General features: G+C 30.1%; 2 protein-coding genes across 2 annotated transcripts; one reads left to right on the top strand and one right to left on the bottom strand.

Moving 5' to 3' along the window:
- Window positions 1–8329: 8329 nt before the first annotated feature.
- Window positions 8330–10454, bottom strand: LOC111908237 (RHOMBOID-like protein 9, chloroplastic). The gene is made up of 6 exons (XM_042899265.2): window positions 10280–10454; window positions 9610–10031; window positions 9365–9530; window positions 9041–9211; window positions 8801–8955; window positions 8330–8693 (listed from the first exon to the last, which is right to left on the bottom strand). Exons 2-6 carry the CDS (start codon window positions 10023–10025, stop codon window positions 8414–8416), a joined length of 1188 nt encoding a protein of 395 aa, XP_042755199.1. The 5' UTR covers window positions 10026–10031; window positions 10280–10454; the 3' UTR covers window positions 8330–8413.
- Window positions 10455–15446: 4992 nt separating this feature from the next.
- LOC111908245 (NEDD8-conjugating enzyme Ubc12) lies at window positions 15447–17655 on the top strand. Its single transcript, XM_023904077.3, has 6 exons — window positions 15447–15608; window positions 16508–16621; window positions 16729–16837; window positions 16929–17007; window positions 17096–17212; window positions 17414–17655. The coding sequence occupies exons 2-6, from the start codon at window positions 16513–16515 to the stop codon at window positions 17549–17551; spliced, it is 552 nt and encodes a 183-aa protein (XP_023759845.1). The 5' UTR covers window positions 15447–15608; window positions 16508–16512; the 3' UTR covers window positions 17552–17655.
- The last annotated feature ends 5134 nt before the right edge of the window (window positions 17656–22789 follow it).

The following is a 22789-nucleotide window of genomic DNA, read 5'->3' as shown; positions in this document are numbered from 1 at the left end:
TTTCCAATTAGTTTATTAATCATATAATAATCTAATAAATCATCATCTCTCTATAAATGTCATTATAATCAAAAAGGACTTTGGTTATAATTACAAGAATATACAAATTTAGTTACTAGCTTAGACACCTTAATCCAACAAATAATACTTACCGAACGTCAACTTATAAACACAAAACCTCAACCGGATCTCAACCCAGTAAATCCAACGACGTTTCTAAAATTTCAACAAGAAGTCAGCGAAAACATATGGGAATTAGGTTTTAGTGATTTTAATTTTTATGTTTAGTTTTCTATAGTTTTTAAGTAATTTAGTTTTAAATTTCTACGATTTTATGTTTTTTTCTAGTAATTTAGGTTTCAAATTTTATGATTCTATGTTTTTTTTAGTAATTTAGGCTTAAAATTGAAGTTATGTAATGTGTTTTTAAGTAATGTGAAATATTTATTTATGTTTATTAATTATATTTTGTTATTTAATCTAAATGTCAAAGTAAATATAAAAAATAAAAAAGATATCCAAGGGCTAACGAATATATAGTGAATGTGATGTGTTGCATAGGTGACATCATTTTTCTAATAAGTTGGTGGTAAACCATACCCCCATAGCCTTAGACCGGAAGGAGTGGTAGCATCTTTAGCATGTTACTACATATGATTTTTTAAGACCACCTGATTTTTTTTAAGTTACGTAGGATGAAGAGAGTGATATCAAAAAGATATGGAGTGATGGTATCTATTGTTTTTGTTATTTTTATTTTAAAAAAAAAAACAAAAAAGTAACTAATCACATGCCTTCATCTTCTAGCATTTTTCTCTTTCCTCACTCTAGCCGGCTATCGCATCTATTCTGGCGAGAAGTTAACACATTTGTAAGGAGTGGGCTTAGCACCCTTGGCGAGCATGGCTAGCAAGTCACTCCCTCTAGCCTTATAAAAATTTAATTGCTACCAAGTTTTAGGAAAGTCATAGCAGTGAATTATGATGTTGTCCTGGATAATTAATAACTGTATTTTTGTCGGGCTCTTGTAGTATCTATGTTGCAACGGTGACCCAATGTTTTTTTTTAAATATATAATTCAAATAACTATGAATGATTAGGATTGCATCTATATGTCTTACAAAATATGTTAGTCTCAAATAAACCTAACCATTTTTAACCAAAATTTTGTATAATTTTATATTATACATAATTCAAAATATCCCATGATAACATTAATTACAACAAAAAATTATATATATATATATATATATATATATATATATATATATATATATATATATATATATATATATATATATATATATATATATATATATATATATATAAAAGAACGAAGACTAGGAAAAGTAATTTTGTAAAAAATAAAAACTAAATTTTTAAGAGCTAGTTCGTAAAATATAGTTCTAAAAACAAGTTTACAAGAAGTTGTAAAATATAAAAAAGTAAGTCTTAAAAATCATGAAAACAAACTTAAATAAAAATTTATGCTAAATTCGTAAAATATAAAAAATAATCGACAATAAAAAAGGAAAAGCTGGGCCAAAATGAAAAAATGAAAGTTGGGTGAGGCAAATATATACTAGACTTAATATTCAAAACATAACAAATTAAACTAAAAGTAACGGAAAATTGGGTATTTGGAAAATAAGCTTATTAGCTTGTTGATGATTAAATGAGTTCTAGCCCATCTGATATTGATTTTTTTTTTAGGTTGAAGGTTCAAGTCCTATCGTAGACATAAATGGAATTAATGAATAGTTTACGGATAAGTTAGATTTGTAGTTTCAAAATAAATAAATAAAACTTATTCGCGTTTTCATACCGCCATAAGCTAAAAAGTTTTTGGATAAAATCGCTTATAGTGATAGAAAACCACCAATAAACCATTTTTTTATAAGTTATATCACTCTATCTTATTAGCTTATAATCTAATAAGCTAATAAGCAATAAATTTTGTTGTCGAAACCCCATTAATATTTTGACACTAGTTTATAATACGTGGAACCACGGTTGGATAAGCAAATTTTTGTTGCTTTGAAGATGCATCAACCGGGTTGGGTGTCTTCTTTTAGAAGAATTCCGAGATGGGGTATAGAGGATGAGTAGTGGCTAGTCTTCTCAGATTTGATCTCCTCGGTTGTGCTCTCTTCGTCTGCGGATAAGTGGAGTTGGTCCCTTGATGGTTCCGATTCTTTTTTTGTGTCTTCTGCTAGAGCAGAAATTCATAAACATCTTCTTATTGTTTCTGATTCAACTACTAGATAGTGTCACCTTACTCTTATAAACGTTAATGTTTTCTTTGGCGCCTCAATTACTTACCCGCTATAATTTGTCTTACAGAGGGATGGACATTACTTCTATTTTTGACCCGTCTGCGAGCAGGAAGTTGAGACGGTCACTCATCTATTCTTTGAATGTGACTTGGCTATCGATTTATGAATCTTTTATGTATATGGCGGAATGTTCATAAGCCATCCTTGTTTTCGGTTCAAGACCGGATTGTTTGGCTTGGCTCGATGCGCTTGTCTTCGTTGTGTCAAGAGTTTATGGAGGCTTTTTTTACACTCTTTGGTGGTCGATTTGGTGATTTAGAAATTCTTTTCTTTTTGGTAAAGCTAAGCCTAAAAAATCTTTGTTGTTTGATAAGGTGGTTTCTCAAATTTTTTTGTTGGGCTAGTAGGTGTGTAAAAGTAGTGTTAATTGGGTTGACTAGTTGCATAATTCAATCTTGTCTATTGATTCCATGTAATTGTTACTTTCGCCTAACTTATTTGTTAGTTTTTATAATATATATGTCGTTCTAAAAAAAAACATATTATATGTGAACGGCTCATACTGTCGTAGGTAGGAATCGACAAAAAAAAAAAAAAAAAAAGTCGAAACATAGACAAACTCGAACTTATACCGACACGTATATAAAAAAACAAATAACAAAAGCTCTATATTTACATCAAAAAGTTGATACACTGAATTTATACCGATACATACATAAAAATAAACATATAAAAAGAATTTTTTTTTCTTATATAAGTTAACGAACGAAAGTTATTCAGCAAAATCAAATTATATATAGTATGATGATAAACACGAAAGTGTAAAAAATAGAAAAAAAAAAATAAAAGGGGTTGAAATTGACAAATAAGTAAAGTAGGGCAAAAAATCTGACATCATTGAAATTGCCTAGTAAGACAAAAAGAAAAAGGTTTACATAAATTGCCAAGAAACCTTTGAAATGATTGAAATTGCTAAGTAAGAACTAAAATAAATAAAGGTTTATAGAAATGGCCATATAAACCTTTGAAATGATGGAAATTGCTAAGTAAGACCATAATAAATAAAGGTTTACAGAAATCGCCATAGAAACCTTTGAAATGATTGAAATTTCTAAGTAACAACAAAAATAAATAAAGGTTTATAGAAATCGCCGTGGAAACCTTTGAAATGATTGAAATTGCTACCTAAGAACAAAAATAAATAAAGGTTTACAGGGACTAAACTTGTCAAATAAAAACCAATATATATATATATATATATATATATATATATATATATATATATATATATATATTTATATTTACTGTCTTATAAAAGAAATCTAACTATTTTCATAAATAGATACAATATAATAATAATATTTTTTTTAAGACGTTCAACTCTCTAAGCCTAAAGTACAACTAATTATGAATAAAATAATATTAAATTTTGAATGAGATCTTTTACTCGGTCACACATTATAATCAAAGCCTCATATCTCGGTCCTCTCCGACTCCGGATTTTTAGCTCTACTTCTCAACGCCTTTCTCTTGTATAATTGACTTCCTCCTACCTTGTTCGGCACTGGCTCCGTTTCTATGAAATCGCCTTAGCTCCCTTAATAAGTCAATCTCTCCCTTCTTTCTCTCTACAAACCCTAACCTACTGCCACCACCACCAAAATCGATCACCACATACCCTACCACCATCACGACTTACCGCGTGTTAGGGTTTTGTTTGCTGCTTTTGATCCCACCACCATTTACAGGTTCAATTTTTTTTTTTTTTTTTTTGGTGACGTTTCCATCAATTAACAAGGTTATGATTTTGATTTTGGTGATCAATTGATGCAGGTCTGATCTTATGTTCATTGATGGATTGTTTGCTGCTTTCGATCCCACCACCATTACAAGTTCGATTTTTGCTTTCGATGCCACCACCATTTACAGGTTTGGCTTTTTCTTTTTTTGGGGTCGTTTCCATCAATTTACAAGTATATGATTTTGATTTTAGTGATGACTTGATGCAGGTCTGATTTTATGTTCATTGATGGATTGTTTGCTGCTTTCGATCCCACCACCATTTACATCCCTCACCACCACCGTTTTTTGCTATCAATTCTCTCTTTACACACCCACTACAATTAGGTTTTTTTGTAGTACCTCCATATTTTGTTTTTGTTTATTGTATTTTACTAATAGGTTAAATGTATTTATATATATATATATATATATATATATATATATATATATATATATATATATATATATATATATATATATATATATATATATATATGCTTCTGCTCTTGAAAATGGGTTTCAGGGAATGACATGTCCGACAAAAACACATAAACGAAGCTTCTATGTGAATGGACAAACCAGAAAAGTGATCTATCAAGTTCGATTCCAGTATCATCCACACCTTCACATGCCTTCTCTCTATTCCTAAGAATCCAAACAATTGTATGGTGATTGCTACCTGATTCCCCCTGTTTTACATGTTCTATATTTCCTTAATTAATTACTTAATTCGTTTTCTTCTTTCTTTCCCTTCATGCGTTGTTTGGATAATTAAGTATGTGAAAGTTATTTCTTTGGCAGGGATATAGCTTCAACCTCTTATCCGTATTTGAAAATCATGGGTCTAAATGCTTTATTCCACCTTAGCTTTGATTATTGTTCTTGAGTTCACGGCAAAACAACTTGTTTATGAGACACATTACTTAGTGTGATAAAAGTTATTATCATTATTTAATTTATTCTTTAACTTTTATTTCCATTTTTTAGCCTATTCAATTGATAATTTGATGTTTTCATGTAAATTTAGGGTTTGACAGATATCCTAACCACTTTTTCTTTATTTCAAAAGCCTGATGCCTCTACAAGCTAAGAGGAGAAGTAATCATATGCTTCAATTGTGGGTTACATTTTGTATTGAAATTTTATATTTATATTTGGTTTAATAGTTTATTTATATAAAGCATGTTATTGGTAAGGATAACCAAGTTAGAGAGCATCTTCTTATCTACAAGTGCTTATTGGGATATATTTTGCTGGTCATGGCATCACCATTGAATCGGTAATGTACATTTTTATAGTGTTTTACCATCTTTTCTTTTGTAAATGTCTTCATTTATAGGCATATCATACTACTGGAAAGCACCATCAAGAGTTTTTGGTTCAATCCTGGAAGAGTTACTCTCATCATATATAAAGTCAGTCCGTGAATATGTATCCACACTAGAAACAAGTAACATAGAAAGGAGGTAAAATATATTCAATTTACATTAACTAATTTATTCATGTTTTTAACTCTTATATGTGCAACAAGTTGATGATATTTTGCAGTTTATTATGAATTTCACTAATCACTATTGATGTTGAAGGCTTTGGTCGTTTTAGCAAGTTTGTATTTCTACATGCCCAATTAATATAAATATATATATTATATGTTTTTGATTTTAGTTTATTTGACGAGAAAAGAATGGTAATACTAATAGCAAGTACGCATCACTTAAGGAAATAACAAATATGCATCAAAATGATCAACAAGAAATGTACCTGGTAACAGTTCTCATGTTCATCTATCTTAGAATTCAAGGGAGAAAAAAAATTATGAATATAAAACATAAAATTATTTTAATTTAATAGTTAATAATACAAGAAAATCCAAATGAAAAAATAGCATACAACGAAATGGATATGTACTTTCATGCAAACATTTGTTTGTGCATATTCTTATGTTAATGCAGGAAATGACAATGAACTTACATTCATAACGTGTGAAAAACTGAATGTTATTAAGAAAAAAGGTTGTCTCATTAACATTGATTGTGAGAATGATGAAAACCGACTAATCTGCAAAATATGTGGATCGTATAGCTTGATAATGTAGTTTATAAAAATTGGGGTGGAAACAATGAATAAAAAATGCCCATGGTGCAAATGGAATTGTTTGCTGTTTGTGGAAATGCTAATGTAATAAATATTTGGGATGCTGCAATCATATATTAATCTATGTTTTCTGTTTGTGGGAATTTTTTTAAAAAAGGAATACTCATTTTTCTTGCAAGTTGCAAGGGGATAAAGTTTAATTTGAATAGTACATTGTTTTCATTTTACTTGGTTTATTATCATTGATCTGTGAGGTTTTTTTTTTTAATATTCAAAATTGAAACAAAAGCGGAGAAAGGATAAAAGATAAAGTTTTGCATACAATACAATCTTATTAAAAGCAAATAATGAAAAAATGTTTCATAACTAATAATAGAAAACGTAGATCTAGTTATCATGAACCAAAATACCGCCATAATTTTAAATTTTTAATATTAATCTAAAACAATGTATTTATATTTTATTTTTCAACTAAAATATAAATGAACTTTTAATTTTAATCATATCCATCTATATGTAACTAAATAACTAATCGTCTACCACAAATCATTTCCGAAAAAAAAACAATTAGCATCGGTAGAAAAAAAAATTATCAAAAAAAACTATTTTCCATATTAGATGGGTAAAATCGTTCAAAAGTCATTCAAACATTCATTAAATGATATTTAATCATTTCTAAATCAATAGAAAAGCAAACCAAATGCATATAACAAATGAAAAAACAATTAATATTTATATTAAAAACAAACATTTTTTTGTTTCTTCACATTCTAACAATATATTAAAAATACGGGATATCTACAGTAAAATCCCAATATTTTGGGAAAAGTTATAAAAAAGTCATACTTTTTTTTGAATAAAAAAACCCAAAAAATTGGGAAATTCATTCGGTTTAACTTTTTCATTACTAAGCAAGAAGTTACTGTGGCATGCCCATGTCATCGCCCATATCATCTCACGCGTCCAGATGGCATGCCACATGGCATGGTTACCTGCTAAATATGTAAAAGATGATTAAACTGAATGAATTTCCCGGTTTTCTGGGCTTTTTATTTTTAAAAAATAGGACCTTCTAAAAACTTTTCCAAAAATATTAGGACTTTACTATAGATATCCCTCAAAATACATATCCGCCTAACGTAAAATCAACCAATAAAAATTTATCGCCATGTGTTTTTTTGGAATATGACATGACTTTAAAAAAATATTTACCGTCGTCATTTTCCATCGGTACCAAAAATGTAGCTATAAATGATATAATTAGGTAAAAATAAATTCAGCGGAAAAAAATACATACATAATACACACAAAAAAACGTCCATTAAACACAAAATACTCTTCCAGAATTAACCTTCATTATGTGTTGTTTAGAAATACATACCAATGCATTATGTGTTGTTTAGAAATGTTTTTGAAGAAAACAATAATCGTAACCGCCGCTTTGCGCGGGTCAACTGCTAGTTTTAGAAATGTTATATATATATATATATATATATATATATATATATATATATATATATATATATATATATATATATATATATATATATATATATATATATATATATATATATATATATAAAGAAACTTGTCAAAAAAAAAAGTTAAAGAGGTAGAAACCATACCAAACAAGCCTACAACCAAACGTTGGTTTTTAATAGTAACTTACTATATGTTTTCTATTGTAATCGGCACTTGTCAAAGGACTTCTAGTCCTTTAAAAAATAAAAAATAAAAAATAAAAAAAGTCGGCACTTAAATTCACCCATTTCATTGGATCCTACAAAGATATATATTTAAAAGGAAGATCCTATGAACACATAAACAACATAACAAATTAAACCCAAGTCCTGATCCACCTTCGCAAACGTGTCTTACCACAACATGACAAATGATTCGAAGCATAACAATGAAATATATTTTGCTCCTAAGAGATTGAAAAATGTAAAAGTATAACTACTTGGTGAAGAATTACAGAAGCACGGTTTAACACACTAACCTCCATATTTTTCTCTTACTACACGCATATAAAAACCAAATTAATTTATAAGAAATCAACCTATTCTTTATAATCACAAGGTTATAACGTATTCATATTTGTTCAAGAAACCATTTGATCATGGCATTTCATCTAACACTTATGCAAATGATATTAAATAGATTATTTGAAATTGATGTAAGTAACAAACCTAATTTTAGTAATCTTTATTGTAATACATATATCATACACATATACCCTTTTACCCTTTGGGTGTTTGAGACTACACAAGGGTGTCTACATCTAGTGAACCCAATGGAGGTTCAAACACGAAAACCAAACAACTCAAAACCAATACAAAAATAGAAAACATCACAAGTGATTTACATGGATCCACATTTCGTGAAATGAGTGTCATTCCATTCTCTTTACTAGTATCCAATGTTGATGATGATGATGATGATGATGATGATGATGATGATGATGAATTGTCTATTTGTAGTAAGGTGGGGCATGTCATGAAACCATAAGCTATGCCAGTGAACACTGATCCAAAATGTGTCCTGAAAAAACATACCCAATCAATTTAGAAATAAAGAAACAAAATACCATTTTTTGCTGTTTTGATCGAATTAAATTAACAAACATAAATTATAAAAAGTTGACTAACCAATCATCAATTGGACCATAAACTGATAAAACAAAGCCAATTGCAGTAGCAAAGATTGCCTTCTGATACATGCTTTCAAAAACATTCTTCTCAATTGCATCTTTGTTTTGATATTGATATATAAGCCAAGCTCCAATGATTGCAAAAACTGGTCCCTGAGAAATTCAAATTTATTAATTTATTTATATTTTATACAACCAAAATCTCATAAGTCATAAACATGTTTCTTGTTTTACTTACAGTTCCACCAACAGTTGGATCAGGGGTATGAAGAAAGCTTGTCAAATTACCAGATAGCCCTCCAAGTATGTATATCAAGAAAAAGGTAAACGGGCCATACGCCCTGCAAACTCGTGGCCCAAATGTGAGCAAAGCCCAACAACCAAGCCCAATATGAAGAATCCCCGTATGCTGTGATAGATACATTTTAGTTCTTCTTGTTACTATTCTTGATTATATTTACATAATTTTTATGTCACTTATATAAATCGTTAGAGATTTTTTTTTTATATAAAAAAATAAATAAATAAATAAATGGCACGAACCCATTAGTCAATCTTGTACCAGAAACATTGGTGTCAACAGCCTCCACCATTCTCCATATAAGATCAAGTGATTGATTTTTGCTCCATAGAGTGCTGGAAGTGAAAAGAGTTCAAGATCCGAGTTCTTTATTGGACTCGCGATTTCAAACAGATAAACTGCAATGTTTATAGACACCATCGTGCATCTGCAACGCGAAAAACAAGAATTATCAGAGAAATGAAACTGAAAAGTAATAGTAATTGGGAATAAAGTTCATGCTTTACATTATGTAGAGACCCGAAGTTTCATCAGAATCAGTTTTTGTTTGGGTTTCTTGCATGTTCTTGACAGGGTATGTTTCTTTACTGGATTGACCACTTATATTGTGTGAATCTTTGTGATTCATATCATTCTTGAATTTCTTAAAGTAAGAATCCAGTGATCTTAATTGCTTCTCTCTAGAACTAGACACTAAAGGTTTCTCCCTTTCTGATGCATTCGGGGAGATATATCTTGAAAAGTTTGAACATTTGAGCATGGTTTTGTTTGTTTTCATGAAAGTGGCAACAGAATTATAGCAAAGATTCGTGTTCTTGAGTTTGTGGTTTGAAACTGAAGAGATTCCTCCGATAAACTCTTGATCGTTGTTTACAGTTCGGTGTTTGTAACACATTTTGAAGCATATTGGAGCCATCGCCATGTGGTTCTGAAAAAAAAAAAAAGTAGATGAAACAATTATTGATATTTAGTTATTTACAGATACTGATTTCATCTATATCTAAATTAAGAAACTTGCGGTAATTAACGTATTTGTAAAATTGGAGATAAAAAGAAAGAAGCTTATTCACGCATATTTACAAACACTTTGTGGGCACCAAATAAACAACCAATATATCTGACACAAGATTGATATAATGTAAATGTATTTCGTATATGAGTAGAGCTGCTGCATACCCGGTTGACAAGGAAGAATGGAGCTTTTTGAATCTAGTGATAAAGACAGGGAGTTACGACTTGCGAGTGAGCTTCCATTAATGGAGTTGTCGTTGCGATTACAAGAATTTAAACGTTAATGACGGGTACATAAATCGAATAGGAACAGTAAGATAGGATGGAACCTTATCGCTTGTTGATCCATTGAGCTGCTACCACGTAACCTTTTCGTTCAATCTCTGCCATTAGTTTTGATTCTTGTAGGGCTGGAGTTGGACACCCACTGTCTGATTTTGACTCCCGCACCCGGTATTATCTTAAGACGACGACGTGTTGTGTTGTGGATACGGTGTTATCTGTTTATAGCCAGATAAAAAAAATCAAGGTTATTGATTATTGATGCTTGTGAACATATCTTAAATTTTAATTTCAATCCTTGAAAATAATAATAATTATGAGTCGTGTTTTGTTGACTCAACTCAACGAGTTTAATAGCGACATGAAATAAATAGTAAAAGTGGTATTTAGCTACGTGTTAAGAAAAATAGTTTTTAGATTCTAAAAGAAACTCAAAAAAGTTAATAATACAAAAACCATTTTAAAGTGGTATTTAGCTACGTGTTAAAAAAAATAGTTTTTAGAATCTAAAAGAAACTCAAAAAAGTTAATAATACAAAAACCATTTTAAAGTGGTATTTAGCTACGTGTTAAAAAAAAATAGTTTTTAGATTCTAAAAGAAACTCAAAAAAGTTAATAATACAAAAACCATTTTAAGTGGTTTTTATGAAATTTTAGTTTTTGGTTTTTATTTAATTTCATATTCTCCCTAATAAATCAAAATCTTTTTGCAACATGTTATTTTCTCCTTCATTTGGACACATGATATTTTCTAAAATTTTTAAATTTTCTATTTTCCACTTGTCATTTTATTAAATTAAAATTTCATATTTAATATATAAGGTAATATATATATATATATATATATATATATATATGTAAGGTACTTATTATAAATGATTTATATATGTAATGTATTCAATATATTAAAGGTTTATTAATTTTAATATTTTTTTTTTATTTTTCTTATAAATTCAAACTCCTCAAATTATTAAAATTTCATATTTAATTTTTGTAAATAAACTCATGTAATACATGGGTCTCACACCTACTCTATTCTAATAAATGAAGATTTTTTTGTCACATGTCACACTCTCATTCAATTTGTCATATGTCATTTTATGGTTATTTTGAATTAATTTCTTTTCCACATGTTATTTTATAGGTTTTTCTATTTTATAAATTCAATATAATACTTTAATATAATAATTACAATAAATATAGTAATAAATGGATATCAATTTCATTAATAAACTTACGTTTTAATTTCAAAGTTCTCAAATTAATGTTCATTAGTTTTTTTGTTTATTTATTTAAATTATTTGATAAAATTTAAAAGATAAAAGACATTTCAATTATAATAATTCATTATTTTTCTTGTTTTTTTGTAAATTCAAAGTTCTCAAACATTTTAACCTTTATATTCAATTTTTCTTTTAAAATTAACTCATGTATTACATGGGTCTCACACTTAGTATTTAAAATCTAACAGTTATTTATTTTTCTTCTAAATAACTCTATACAAATAAAAACTAAATCTTTCAACTTAGAGCTATCAACTACCAACTTCTATTTAGCTTTACCAAAAATGTCATTTTTCTACCTACGTAGACAACAACATAACATTTACATCATGGAAACTTTTTTACATAATTTTTTTGTGTTAGATCGTGTTGTATCATCAATCTAAAAAGTTTAACCTATATTCACAATAAAATAATTTTTTTTCATATAAATTAACGTTACTTCAATAAAATTCTATTATAAATTAAAATAACTATGTAATTAATTTCCTTACTACGTCAAAATTAATCATTGTCTTTGCTTATTTTTAAATCTTACAATAAAAAATTAAAAGAAGTTGACATATATCATTATTGATTTGTACCAACCAAACATGTTGGTAAGCAAATATATTGATATCAAGTATACTTTGTACGATACTGATAACATTTTTTTTAGGCTTTGGGGTATGGGAGGATTCCCACACGTGAAATATTGATGTGGTGGACATGTCCGTCAGTGAACACCGCCCCAGAAGCGAGTAGGTGTGATGTTGAGTGGGCAGCTTCACGAGAGATTTGATTGTCTAAAGCTTTTTTTAACCGTTTGGCTTGATAAGTAAATGGACTTTATTTTGATATAATTAACAAATAGCTTGTGATATAGTTAATATAACACCTCCCCTTGTAATTGATGTTGACAATGTCCTTAGAGACATTAAATCATTCCTTAAAGGAACCCCGTATGGGAAAGACGAGTTGAGAGCTCAACACATTTTGGATGCTCTTTGTGGAGAATGTTTAGCTATAGGTAAAGACATGCGTGCTATTACACATGTGGTTAATCTATGGCTAGGGGAAGATGCCTTTCGAGTCTGGCATAATTTTTTGCATCTAATCCTCTTATACCGATCTTAAAGCCCGACAATGGAATTCAACCTATTGCAGTAGGTACTATATGGAGACGTTTGGTGTAACACCGTGTTCTGGGACGCTTCTTAATTAAGGGTTGTGGGTCGTAATTCGATCAAGTGAAGACTTTGGGATTTGAGGAAGTAAAGTTTAGACCTTATTGAAGGTTGATAATATTGGTTATGAGATCTAGGCCCTTGTTTTGTGTGCTAGAACCAAAGGGTAAAACGGGAAAGTTATATTTTGGCCTTTTTGCATGGATTATGGTTTTAGTTCGACGTGTGTTAAGCCAAAATTAAGTAGATAGAATTGTGAGTCTCTTTAATACCTTTTCGCACATATAAAGAACGTCGAAAACATAATTGAAACAAATAAGTTATGATTGTTTGAAGTTGAATTGAGAGTTGGGGATTTTGGCCTATACGGGGCGTAGCAGAGTTACGCATGGCGTAGATGTTGAAATCAGACCGCGAGGTTAATAACATACGCATGGTGTAGGGTATCCTACGCAAGGCATAGCTGTTGCTGACCAAAATCCTAACCCCAAGGTTTTGATCCCTATTTAAGGGCTCTAACTTCTTGGAATCCTTCCCATAACTAGCATCAATCACCTCATATCGTTCCTTTGAAACCCTAGCCAACAATTATGTGTTTTGGAAGCCTTTTTGTGATTTTGGGGAAGCTTACTAAGTTTTGTGCTTACAATTATGTTTTTGGTTTTAGGTACTTTTGGTACAAAAGGGAAGAGTTCAGCATGATCACAACACATCCACCCATGTTCCGTATTTTCTTTATGATTTGGATTTGTATTCTGATGATTACTCTCTTTTGACATATTTTGTTTGGGTTTGTTATAAATACTTGCTGGTTTTCGACTAAATTAAAATGAAAATTTTTACATGTTTTTGGGACGTTACAAAAAAATCAAAAAAGGAAAAAAAATAACAAAGTACTTTCAATGATTTGTGTATAAAAGGCAATAAAACGAAACTACATTGCTATAATAGGGTAGAGATAAAACAAATAGCAACATACTTCCAATGATTTTTTTATATCTTAGTGAGATTTTTTTTGAAAAAGGGAAAAAAAATAACAATGTACTTTCAACGATTTATGTATAAAAGGTAGTAAACTGAAACTACATTGCTACAATGGAGCAGACAACAAAAAGAACAAAAAAAAAATTGGAATTGCGCAGAGGAATAAGTCATTCCACGAAGCACCTCTACAGATTGCCCTATATGCTCCGTGAAATTGTTCTTCCCCAAAAACAAAAATCAAGGGTTTTTTTTTTTTTTTTTTTTTTTTTTTTTTTTTTTTTTAATATTCGATACCTTTAACAAATATCTCTACTAATCGATGAAATATCGCATCTCATTAAAAAATTTAGCTAAAACTAATAAATTGCAAAAACATAATACAAAATGTCGAAAATCCATACCCGATCATCGTATCCATCGGCATACACGTTTCCTTTGTTCACCGAATCCATTTACCTTTGTCCATAGGTCTCGACGATTCACAAACACAAATCCACCAGAGAGGGAGGAAGCAACGAAGGTCAGCGAAGGAAGTAGCGGAGGTAATCGAAGTAAGCAACGAAGGTTAGTGAAGGAAGCAACGCAGGTCCACGAGGAAGCAATAGAATTTGCCAAAATTGGATTCAGAATTGACTAACTTACAAGGATTCTACAGAGGTGTTCTGCAAACATCGTTAAGTTCTCGCGGACTTGTTAATTTTACAAAAATACCCCTATATTATTTACAAAAATGTCATTCCTCGAAGGACACCAGTATTTCGTAGAGCCCGTGAAGGTCCCCTCTACAAAATGCGTGTCTATAACTGGAAATTTGATTTTTTGTGACTAAAATTTAAAATTCTCTCCAAAACATGTCTCTTAATGGCAAAATCTCTATTTAAAATTACTACTTAATAGAATATTATTTGTTTAGTATATTGAATGAATTGATATTATCATCTTTACCATATATTGAGATAAGCTTTGAATTTCAAACAATTATTATATATATATATATATATATATATATATATATATATATATATATATATATATATATATATATATATATATATATATATATATATGGAAAAGTGAATATACCCTTAAGGGTATATAAGCTTAGGTACCAAAACACACCATAATATGTTGTTTTGTTTCATATATTCATTATAAAGTTTTTAAACTTTAACCCTAACTTGATTTACTTTCAACACTTTCGAAATTTCACTATGATCTTTCTATTTTATCACATCTTTTTGTCAAACACTTACTAGGCTTTATATATTATAGTTGAAAATAAAAATTATATAAAATGAAGATAAATGTGTAATTTATAAAAATAATGGAAGTAAATCAAGTTAGAAATTAAATTACAAAAACATTGTACAATTAGAATATATTATATGATATAAAACGACGTACTATGATGATTTTGGGTACCTAAGTTTATATACCCTTAAGGGTATATTCACTTTTAATATATATATATATATATATATATATATATATATATATATATATATATATATATATATATATATATATATATATATATATAAGTCTGTAAATTTTGAATAAAATAAGCAACTTTCCTTTCCTGTAAAATAAACCTTATAAAAATTTACTCCTATTCCCATCTATTTTGTGTGCGATTTCTAATTTTCTATCGTTCGTGTAACGGGCAGCCACCTTCGAGGGTCACCCACCGGTTCCTTGCTCCGTCGATTAAACGTCCGGCGACGGCTGAATCTCGTTCATCCATCCATACCTCACGCAGAAGTTCCTTACGATCATAAGTATCTTCTCTTTCTATTCTTTTTTATTGTCCGCTAGGGTTTCGATTGAAACAGAACATTGCGTTTATTGTTTCTATGATCGTTCATCTTTCATGATTATAAATCGATTTTGTAGTGTACATTGTTTTATGGTAAACTACGTGATTAAAAATCATCAAGTGGTTGTGGTCCTTGCATTCGAGAGTAAGTTAGGGCATTCCGATCGGTAACTGCGGTTGGCCTAATATTAGGCTTGTGAAGGATTGATGATGATCATCTTCCTATCGCAGCAAGCTATCGATGTAGAGAAAGGGTGTAATCAGATTGAAGTTATTGTTTTGCTTCACTATTTTCTGTAGCATCAACAATGGATTAAGCCGATATCATATGATTGCATGTTGAAACAGGCCAAAATTTGGTAACACGCTAAAAGTTTTCAGGCTTTATAGGTTCAATTGGATGTTAGGCATCAATATGATCCCTCGACAATTACCTATCTTATACTTCCATTAGTGTACATAGGGATTTGTTTTAGTTTTACTTCTTTTCAACTTCCTTCTTTATTTGCAATGTCAACTTCACAAAGACATCTATCTGAATGAATGAAAAAGAATTACATCTCTTTGTGGAATCAATTTGTTTGCTGTATTCATGATTCACCATTCTTTTTCCAGTGAGTTTTGTTTAAGCTGCTAAGTAATTATGTTGAATTTCATATCTAATTCCACTTATAAGAATTGCCCTAATCTATGGTGGAATCTCTCATTGACATCAAAGAACCTACTGTAAATAAAGTTCATGTGGTTAAGTTTAACATCATGCAAATACATGATCCTGTTCAGTCTTGACTTGGTTTCTTACTATGTTAAAATAAGTAGATTTTTCTACAAATTTAACTATGGTTCTTATGCTTTCTACAGGAACAATGATTAGGTTGTTTAAAGTCAAGGAAAAGCAAAAAGAAGAGGCTAAAAATGCAAACGGAAATGGATCCTTTAAGAAGCAAAGTGCAGGGGAATTGCGTGTTCATAAGGGTAAAACCTTTTATCTAATATAATTTCAAGCAACATAAAGACTTTATATCTTGTAATTCTATAAATACTAATATATATGGTTACATTTAACATGTTACATTTTCTAGACATAAGTGAACTAAACCTACCGAAATCATGCACCATTTCATTTCCAAATGGCAAGGATGACTTAATGACTTTTGAGATCACCATTAAACCCGATGAAGGGTATTACATGTACGTTTTCCTTTAAATCCTTTTCTTTTATAAACTTTCCATATACATATAATCTTGCTTTATAACTTATATTTGTTTGTTTATGTTATAGGGGTGGGAAATTTTTGTTCACTTTCAATGTTGGTGCTACTTATCCACACGAGGCGCCAAAAGTCAAGTGTAAAACCAAGGTAAAAAAATGTATTCTTCTTATTTATTATTTGAATATATATATTTTTTGTTAAAGTTAAGCATTGAGAAATATATATAAAATATCAGGTGTATCATCCTAATATTGACTTGGAAGGAAATGTATGCCTCAACATCTTACGAGAAGATTGGAAACCTGTCCTCAACATAAACACAATTGTTTACGGATTGTATCATCTCTTCACGGTATGATTCACATAAAATACTAGCATGCAGTACTGACAGTACTGCTTTACAGTACTGGTAGTACTTGCATATAATATTGGCAGTACTATACCAGGACACTGGTATAGTACTGCCAGTATCTGCAAATGAAAACCTTAAAAATATTTTATCTATATTGTTATAAATAGATATGTTATAATTGATTAAATTAAGCGTATGCAGGAGCCAAACCATGAAGATCCTTTAAATCATGAGGCTGCGGGTGTTTTAAGGGACAACCCGAAAGTGTTCAAATCAAATGTCAGGACAGCAATGGCTGGGGGACGTGTGGGAGACACATATTTCACAAAATGTATCTAATAATTTTCGGTTGGTGAACTTTATTAAGCTAATTATTATTAGAAAGTTGACATTTCGAAAGACTTAACTACTGAAATATATGAAATTAAGTTGGATTTACATAAGGGTTTATGTTATTGTTTAACAATGAATTTTTCGTATGTTGTTATTTAGTCTCATATTTAGTCTCAAATTTAAGGTTGTTCTGACATCTCCATAACATCCGAAAGTAAACTTTAGTAACATCTAACTATTGATTGGCGATCCATGAAGCATTTGGATGAGTGTCTTTTGCCTTACTAACTCTTCGTAAGTATATTAACCCAATCCAATCCTATATCAATGTCCCCAAATAGAATCGATGTGAAACCATATATCCTTTATTATTCTCGAGAGCACAGATTTGAAGAATAACTTCACATAAAGGTTTATCTCCCTTCCTTCCAAAATTACATGGATACTTTGTTCCTAAGAACCTAATAACATCTCTAATTCACTCCGAAACTCCATTTACCCCTCAATTCTCCTCCAACCCAATCTCATTTCTATCTCCATTTTGGGATGAATAGTATTCCACCAAATATGGAGAAACTCTATTCATTTCTTCCAAAATAGAGTTTGAAGTGTCATTGCCGATTTTAATCTATTTTTTTATACGTTTCTAGTTTATTTTTATCTACTAATTATAATTTAAATGTAATATTTAATATTTATAATATTTATATATTAAATTTTATTAATATTAATTAATTATAAATATAAAGCTTGTTTTTTGTGTGTATAAAAATTTAAATACATATTGAAATTTTAAAACACGCTTACTAAAACTTATTTAAAAGTGTGTATGTTTAATATTTCTATAAATACATGTATAATATTTACTTATAAGTGTTTTATAAATATAATATTATTTATTTAATATTTTTGTAATAAAACTTTTATATATATATATATATATATATATATATATATATATATATATATATATATATATATATATATATATATATATATATATATATATATATATGTTAAAAGTTAATTATTAGACGAAGTGTATTTGAAAATATATATAAGTTGCAAAATAGAATATACCAACGAGAAATTAAATATCCTCCTACCATTTCCTCCTACTTATATTCAGTGGCGGACGCAGACTGTTTTAGTAGGAGTGTCCCCCGTATTTCAAGCGGGTGCACCTAATAGAAAAAATCAAAAAAAAAAAAAAAAAATTTACACTGCGTGCCGGAAATTGAGCAGTGGCCCGGGACCCCAAAGGCCCTACATAGGTCCGCCACTGCTTATATTCCTACCCATGTGAAATAATCATAAGTGTCATATTTGAATAATATTAATTATATTTTAATACATTTGTCATCATTTCAAATGGGTAGGACGATAAGTAGAAGAAAAATAGGAGGATATTTAATTTCTCTATACCATAAATATATTTTTTTGGTGATAAGTAGGAAGAAAAGTAGGAGGATATTTAATTTCTCTATACCATAAATATATTTTTTTTGGTGATAAGTAGGAAGAAAAGTAGGAGGATATTTAATTTCTCTATACCATAAATATTTTTTTTTGGTGAAAAGTAAAGTATGGTTGGAGATGAAACACTGTTTATCATTTTATCCTATTTTTTACTTCATTTATAAGGAAAAACTGAAGATGGGTTAGAGATGATCTAAATGATCTAAGGCCATCTCCAATGGATTAAACTCATGGAGTGTTTTATGAAATGTCATGTAGGAAAGAGAATATATACATTCATTTAAACTCTTAAAAAAATAATAACTTTCCATTACAATTCCATTGAACCCCTACATGCCATTCAACCCCACACACTCTCTCCTCTTTATTATATTCATATTTATTCTATTAAACCCTCGTACAACTCTCATTGTGGATGACCTAAGTAACATGATTATCATTATCTTTTAAGGTTTCAATGGTTTTGACCTAAAACACATATGGATTCAACAAAAGGCACCATCTCCATATTAGATAAAAGAGCATGATTTAGAGAATAAACTTCCTATGCCAAGACCTCATTTATCCTATCCGCCATGACATGAACCTATTTAATCCAAGTGATTATGCATTCGTTCATATTTCCCAAGAGAATGTATTATGATCACTTTTTTAAGTCTTAAAATCGCCAAAGGAGCATAGAAAAATGAGGAAAAATAAACCTGATATTTCCCAATATCAATTTAAGAAGTGTAAGCAGACACCCAATAGATAAATCGATAAATCATCAACTTTCCAATGAGAAATCTTACGATTAAAATTTTGAAGAATCGGTATGCAAGCCTTCTTTTTAGTCATATTTTGAAGAATCTCAATTGTTAGTTTTTTTCTAACCTCATGTCAATTATACCAGTCAATTGAAGAGAAAGGAGTTGTATATACTATTTGTTAAACTTGTTGAAGTTTTCGTAAAATATTTATTTACTAATTATAAAACAAGAGGTAGGAGAAGCTATGAGAAAAACCATATCAAGAACATGTTCCTCTCATCATCTTTTGATGAAGGCCTTCCAAATCGTAATAGCATGACATGAACCAGATGCCAGTTTCAACCATAGCCTAAAGTAACATCTCTTAAATAACTTAATACGAATGTAGACACAACTAATCTAACCTTTATTATTTTTCCAACGATTAGCATAGCCTTGATGGTCAATATGACACGATATTAACCCTGATTAAAATTAAAAATATAGGCGTCATGTTTAGTTTGACACCATATAACCAAAATCCAAAATTTATAAAATTTGATAAAGTACACTACAAAAGGATAATTTGGTAAATGTATTTTATAAATTAAATATCAATATCAATAAAATAAAATAAAAAAATAAGTGTCAACAATGACCGCCACATGAACAGAATATGTCAAATCAACATCCAAAACTATAAAACTTCCTATTTAATGTTATAATAACATATTTTGAACATGGTAGTTAGTTACCATCCTACACAATATCTACACAATAAAAAGCCTAAAGTGAGTGAACGAGAAGATACAAAATAGTCGATTAAAACATAAAAGAAACCCTATCTCAAATACTACAATAGATTTCAATTTTGCGGAACAATTTAGAATTTTGAGAAATTGTTCTTGTTTCGCTTAAGTATCTAATGTCAAAATTGTAAAAATTGCATTTTACGAAGAGAATTAGAAGTTCACTAAATGATACTTTATTTGCGAAATCTAAATTTCAAAAACCATCCTATTTTGATTTTTGACATATAGTAACAAGAAAGTACACAAATTTTGTACATATTTACGCTAACTACTATAATATTACTAGAATATGCATGGAAACGTTAAAATGACTACTTTGCAAAATGATTTTAAAATTTATGGAACTAAAAATTTCAAAATCTATGCTATTTTAACATATAGTAACAAGAAAATTCACGCATTTTGGCTACATTTATTAAATCAACTACAATATAATAGTAGAATATGTGAAAAATGTTAAAATGACTATTACTTGAATATAAGTTCATGAAACGGTTTTTGTTTCGTTTTGTGTGTAAGATAATAGATTGTTTCAATTCATAAATAGTGAGGTTAAACCGCATATAAACAGGGTTATAAACCCTAAAGGGCTTGGGCCTAAACCCTAATCACTAACATCCCCCGAGGTTTGATCGGAAGGGGACGATTAAACTGAAAAAAAAACATAAAACATAACATAAATGAAGACAGCGACAACGACAGTGGCAGAGCTATAACGATGACGTCTAACAACTGCTTGTCGGAGAAGGAGAGAGAAGAAGCGACGGACAACAGTAGTTCTTTTGTATAAGAAGAGAGGAGCGACGGTGACGATAACGATCATGCAACCAGTGGCAGAGGGATCCGGAGAAAGGCAGCGAGAAAGAAAGAAGGCTCGATCTGCGGCGGACGGAGCCAATATCGGCGAGATCGGCGACTGTAATGTTGATTGAGAAAGAAACAACTGTAGATTAGAGGCTGCCCGGCAGAGAATGTGTCATCGGAGAGAGGCAACCGCAATATCATAAGGGGTTGATTGAAAAAAAGATCTGAAGAAGTGGTCGGCCGAGGAGGAAGCGGAAGGTGAGGAGGCAGAAGTAGACGAGGCAGTAGAAGAAGCCGATGAAAGGGCTCTGGTTTGGTGTAATCTGATTGTTTTATTATTTAGACGGAGAATAGTAGAAACAGAAAAATAAGGAACATAACGACGACACCTCCGACGACTATTAGAGAAAGTCGCCGAAGGTGGAAGGCGGTGGCTACGAGTTGTGGTCAGAAGTAAGATTTTAACCTAGACCTCTGATACCATGTAAGATAATAGATTATTTCAATTCATAAATAGTGAGGTTAAACCGCATATAAACAGGGTTATAAACCCTAAAGGGCTTGGGCCTAAACCCTAATCACTAACATTGTGAAACTTAGTTTTTCTAAACTATTATGTTTCGACAATAAGGGAACCAGAAATATGTGTAGTTTTCATAGTTACACACACAATTACAATATCACAGGAAAATACGTAAAAAAAGTTAATATACGCATTGCAAGAAGTGCTTATATAATCATGAAGTTATTGTCTTACTGTATTTCAAACATATATTTAAGGTAACTTATAAAGATTAGATAGTAATATGTTCCTATTATGAAACAAGAACATATAACTTCGTTGGAACCCATTTTCCAAAAATGGGTAAACCCATTTTCCAAAAATGAGGATCTTTAATTATAACACAAATTCTTAGGTTTATATGCTCTCAAAATGGATAAATGATTATACAATTGTGTTTGGCTTGCGTTTTTCGCGTGGTAGTCGTGGGTGGTCCATGATAGTTGGGTTTATTAATCAGTTACATGATAATGGTGTTATTCATGTGTTAGTGATTTATAAAATTTTGGAGGATGAGGTTGATACGAGGTTTTCGATAGATACTTGGTATGACAATAGTTGTGGTTTCATTTTTCTAGAATGTGTATGCTTCCGAACAGCCAATGGTGTCTGGTCATAGAACTTTGGAGGTCAAAGGGTTTTAGTTTTTCTCGATGTGGCAGATTAGAGGAAGAGCCGAGTCATTATAGCTCTCAAATTTTCTTTCTATATTGGATTTGATAAAGTTGCAATCGACATCGAATAGGTGTGGGGTGGAAGCAAGAACCTTCTAGAGGACTGTACAATCTTTCAGATTCCATATTGATAATAATCGCCATCCCGTATGTACTCATGTTACTCGGTGGAATAAATCGATTCC

This window comes from Lactuca sativa, chromosome 2 (assembly GCF_002870075.4).
Source record: "Lactuca sativa cultivar Salinas chromosome 2, Lsat_Salinas_v11, whole genome shotgun sequence".
Taxonomy (NCBI): Eukaryota; Viridiplantae; Streptophyta; class Magnoliopsida; order Asterales; family Asteraceae; genus Lactuca; species Lactuca sativa.
Note: the sequence above shows the minus strand (reverse complement) of the source record. Positions and strands in the feature narration are given on the sequence as shown.

Excerpts from the sequence above, each read along its gene's own strand:
- LOC111908237 (XM_042899265.2), bottom strand. The coding sequence starts at position 10,025 with ATGGCGATGGCTCCAATATGCTTCAAAATGTGTTACAAACACCGAACT. Across the intron at positions 9,212-9,364 it reads TGTTGACACCAATGTTTCTG|CATACGGGGATTCTTCATAT; the intron begins GTACAAGATTGA and ends TATCTATCACAG. Across the intron at positions 8,694-8,800 it reads TATGGTCCAATTGATGATTG|GACACATTTTGGATCAGTGT; the intron begins GTTAGTCAACTT and ends ATGTTTTTTCAG.
- LOC111908245 (XM_023904077.3), top strand. The coding sequence starts at position 16,513 with ATGATTAGGTTGTTTAAAGTCAAGGAAAAGCAAAAAGAAGAGGCTAAA. Across the intron at positions 16,622-16,728 it reads GGAATTGCGTGTTCATAAGG|ACATAAGTGAACTAAACCTA; the intron begins GTAAAACCTTTT and ends TACATTTTCTAG. Across the intron at positions 16,838-16,928 it reads CCCGATGAAGGGTATTACAT|GGGTGGGAAATTTTTGTTCA; the intron begins GTACGTTTTCCT and ends TTTATGTTATAG.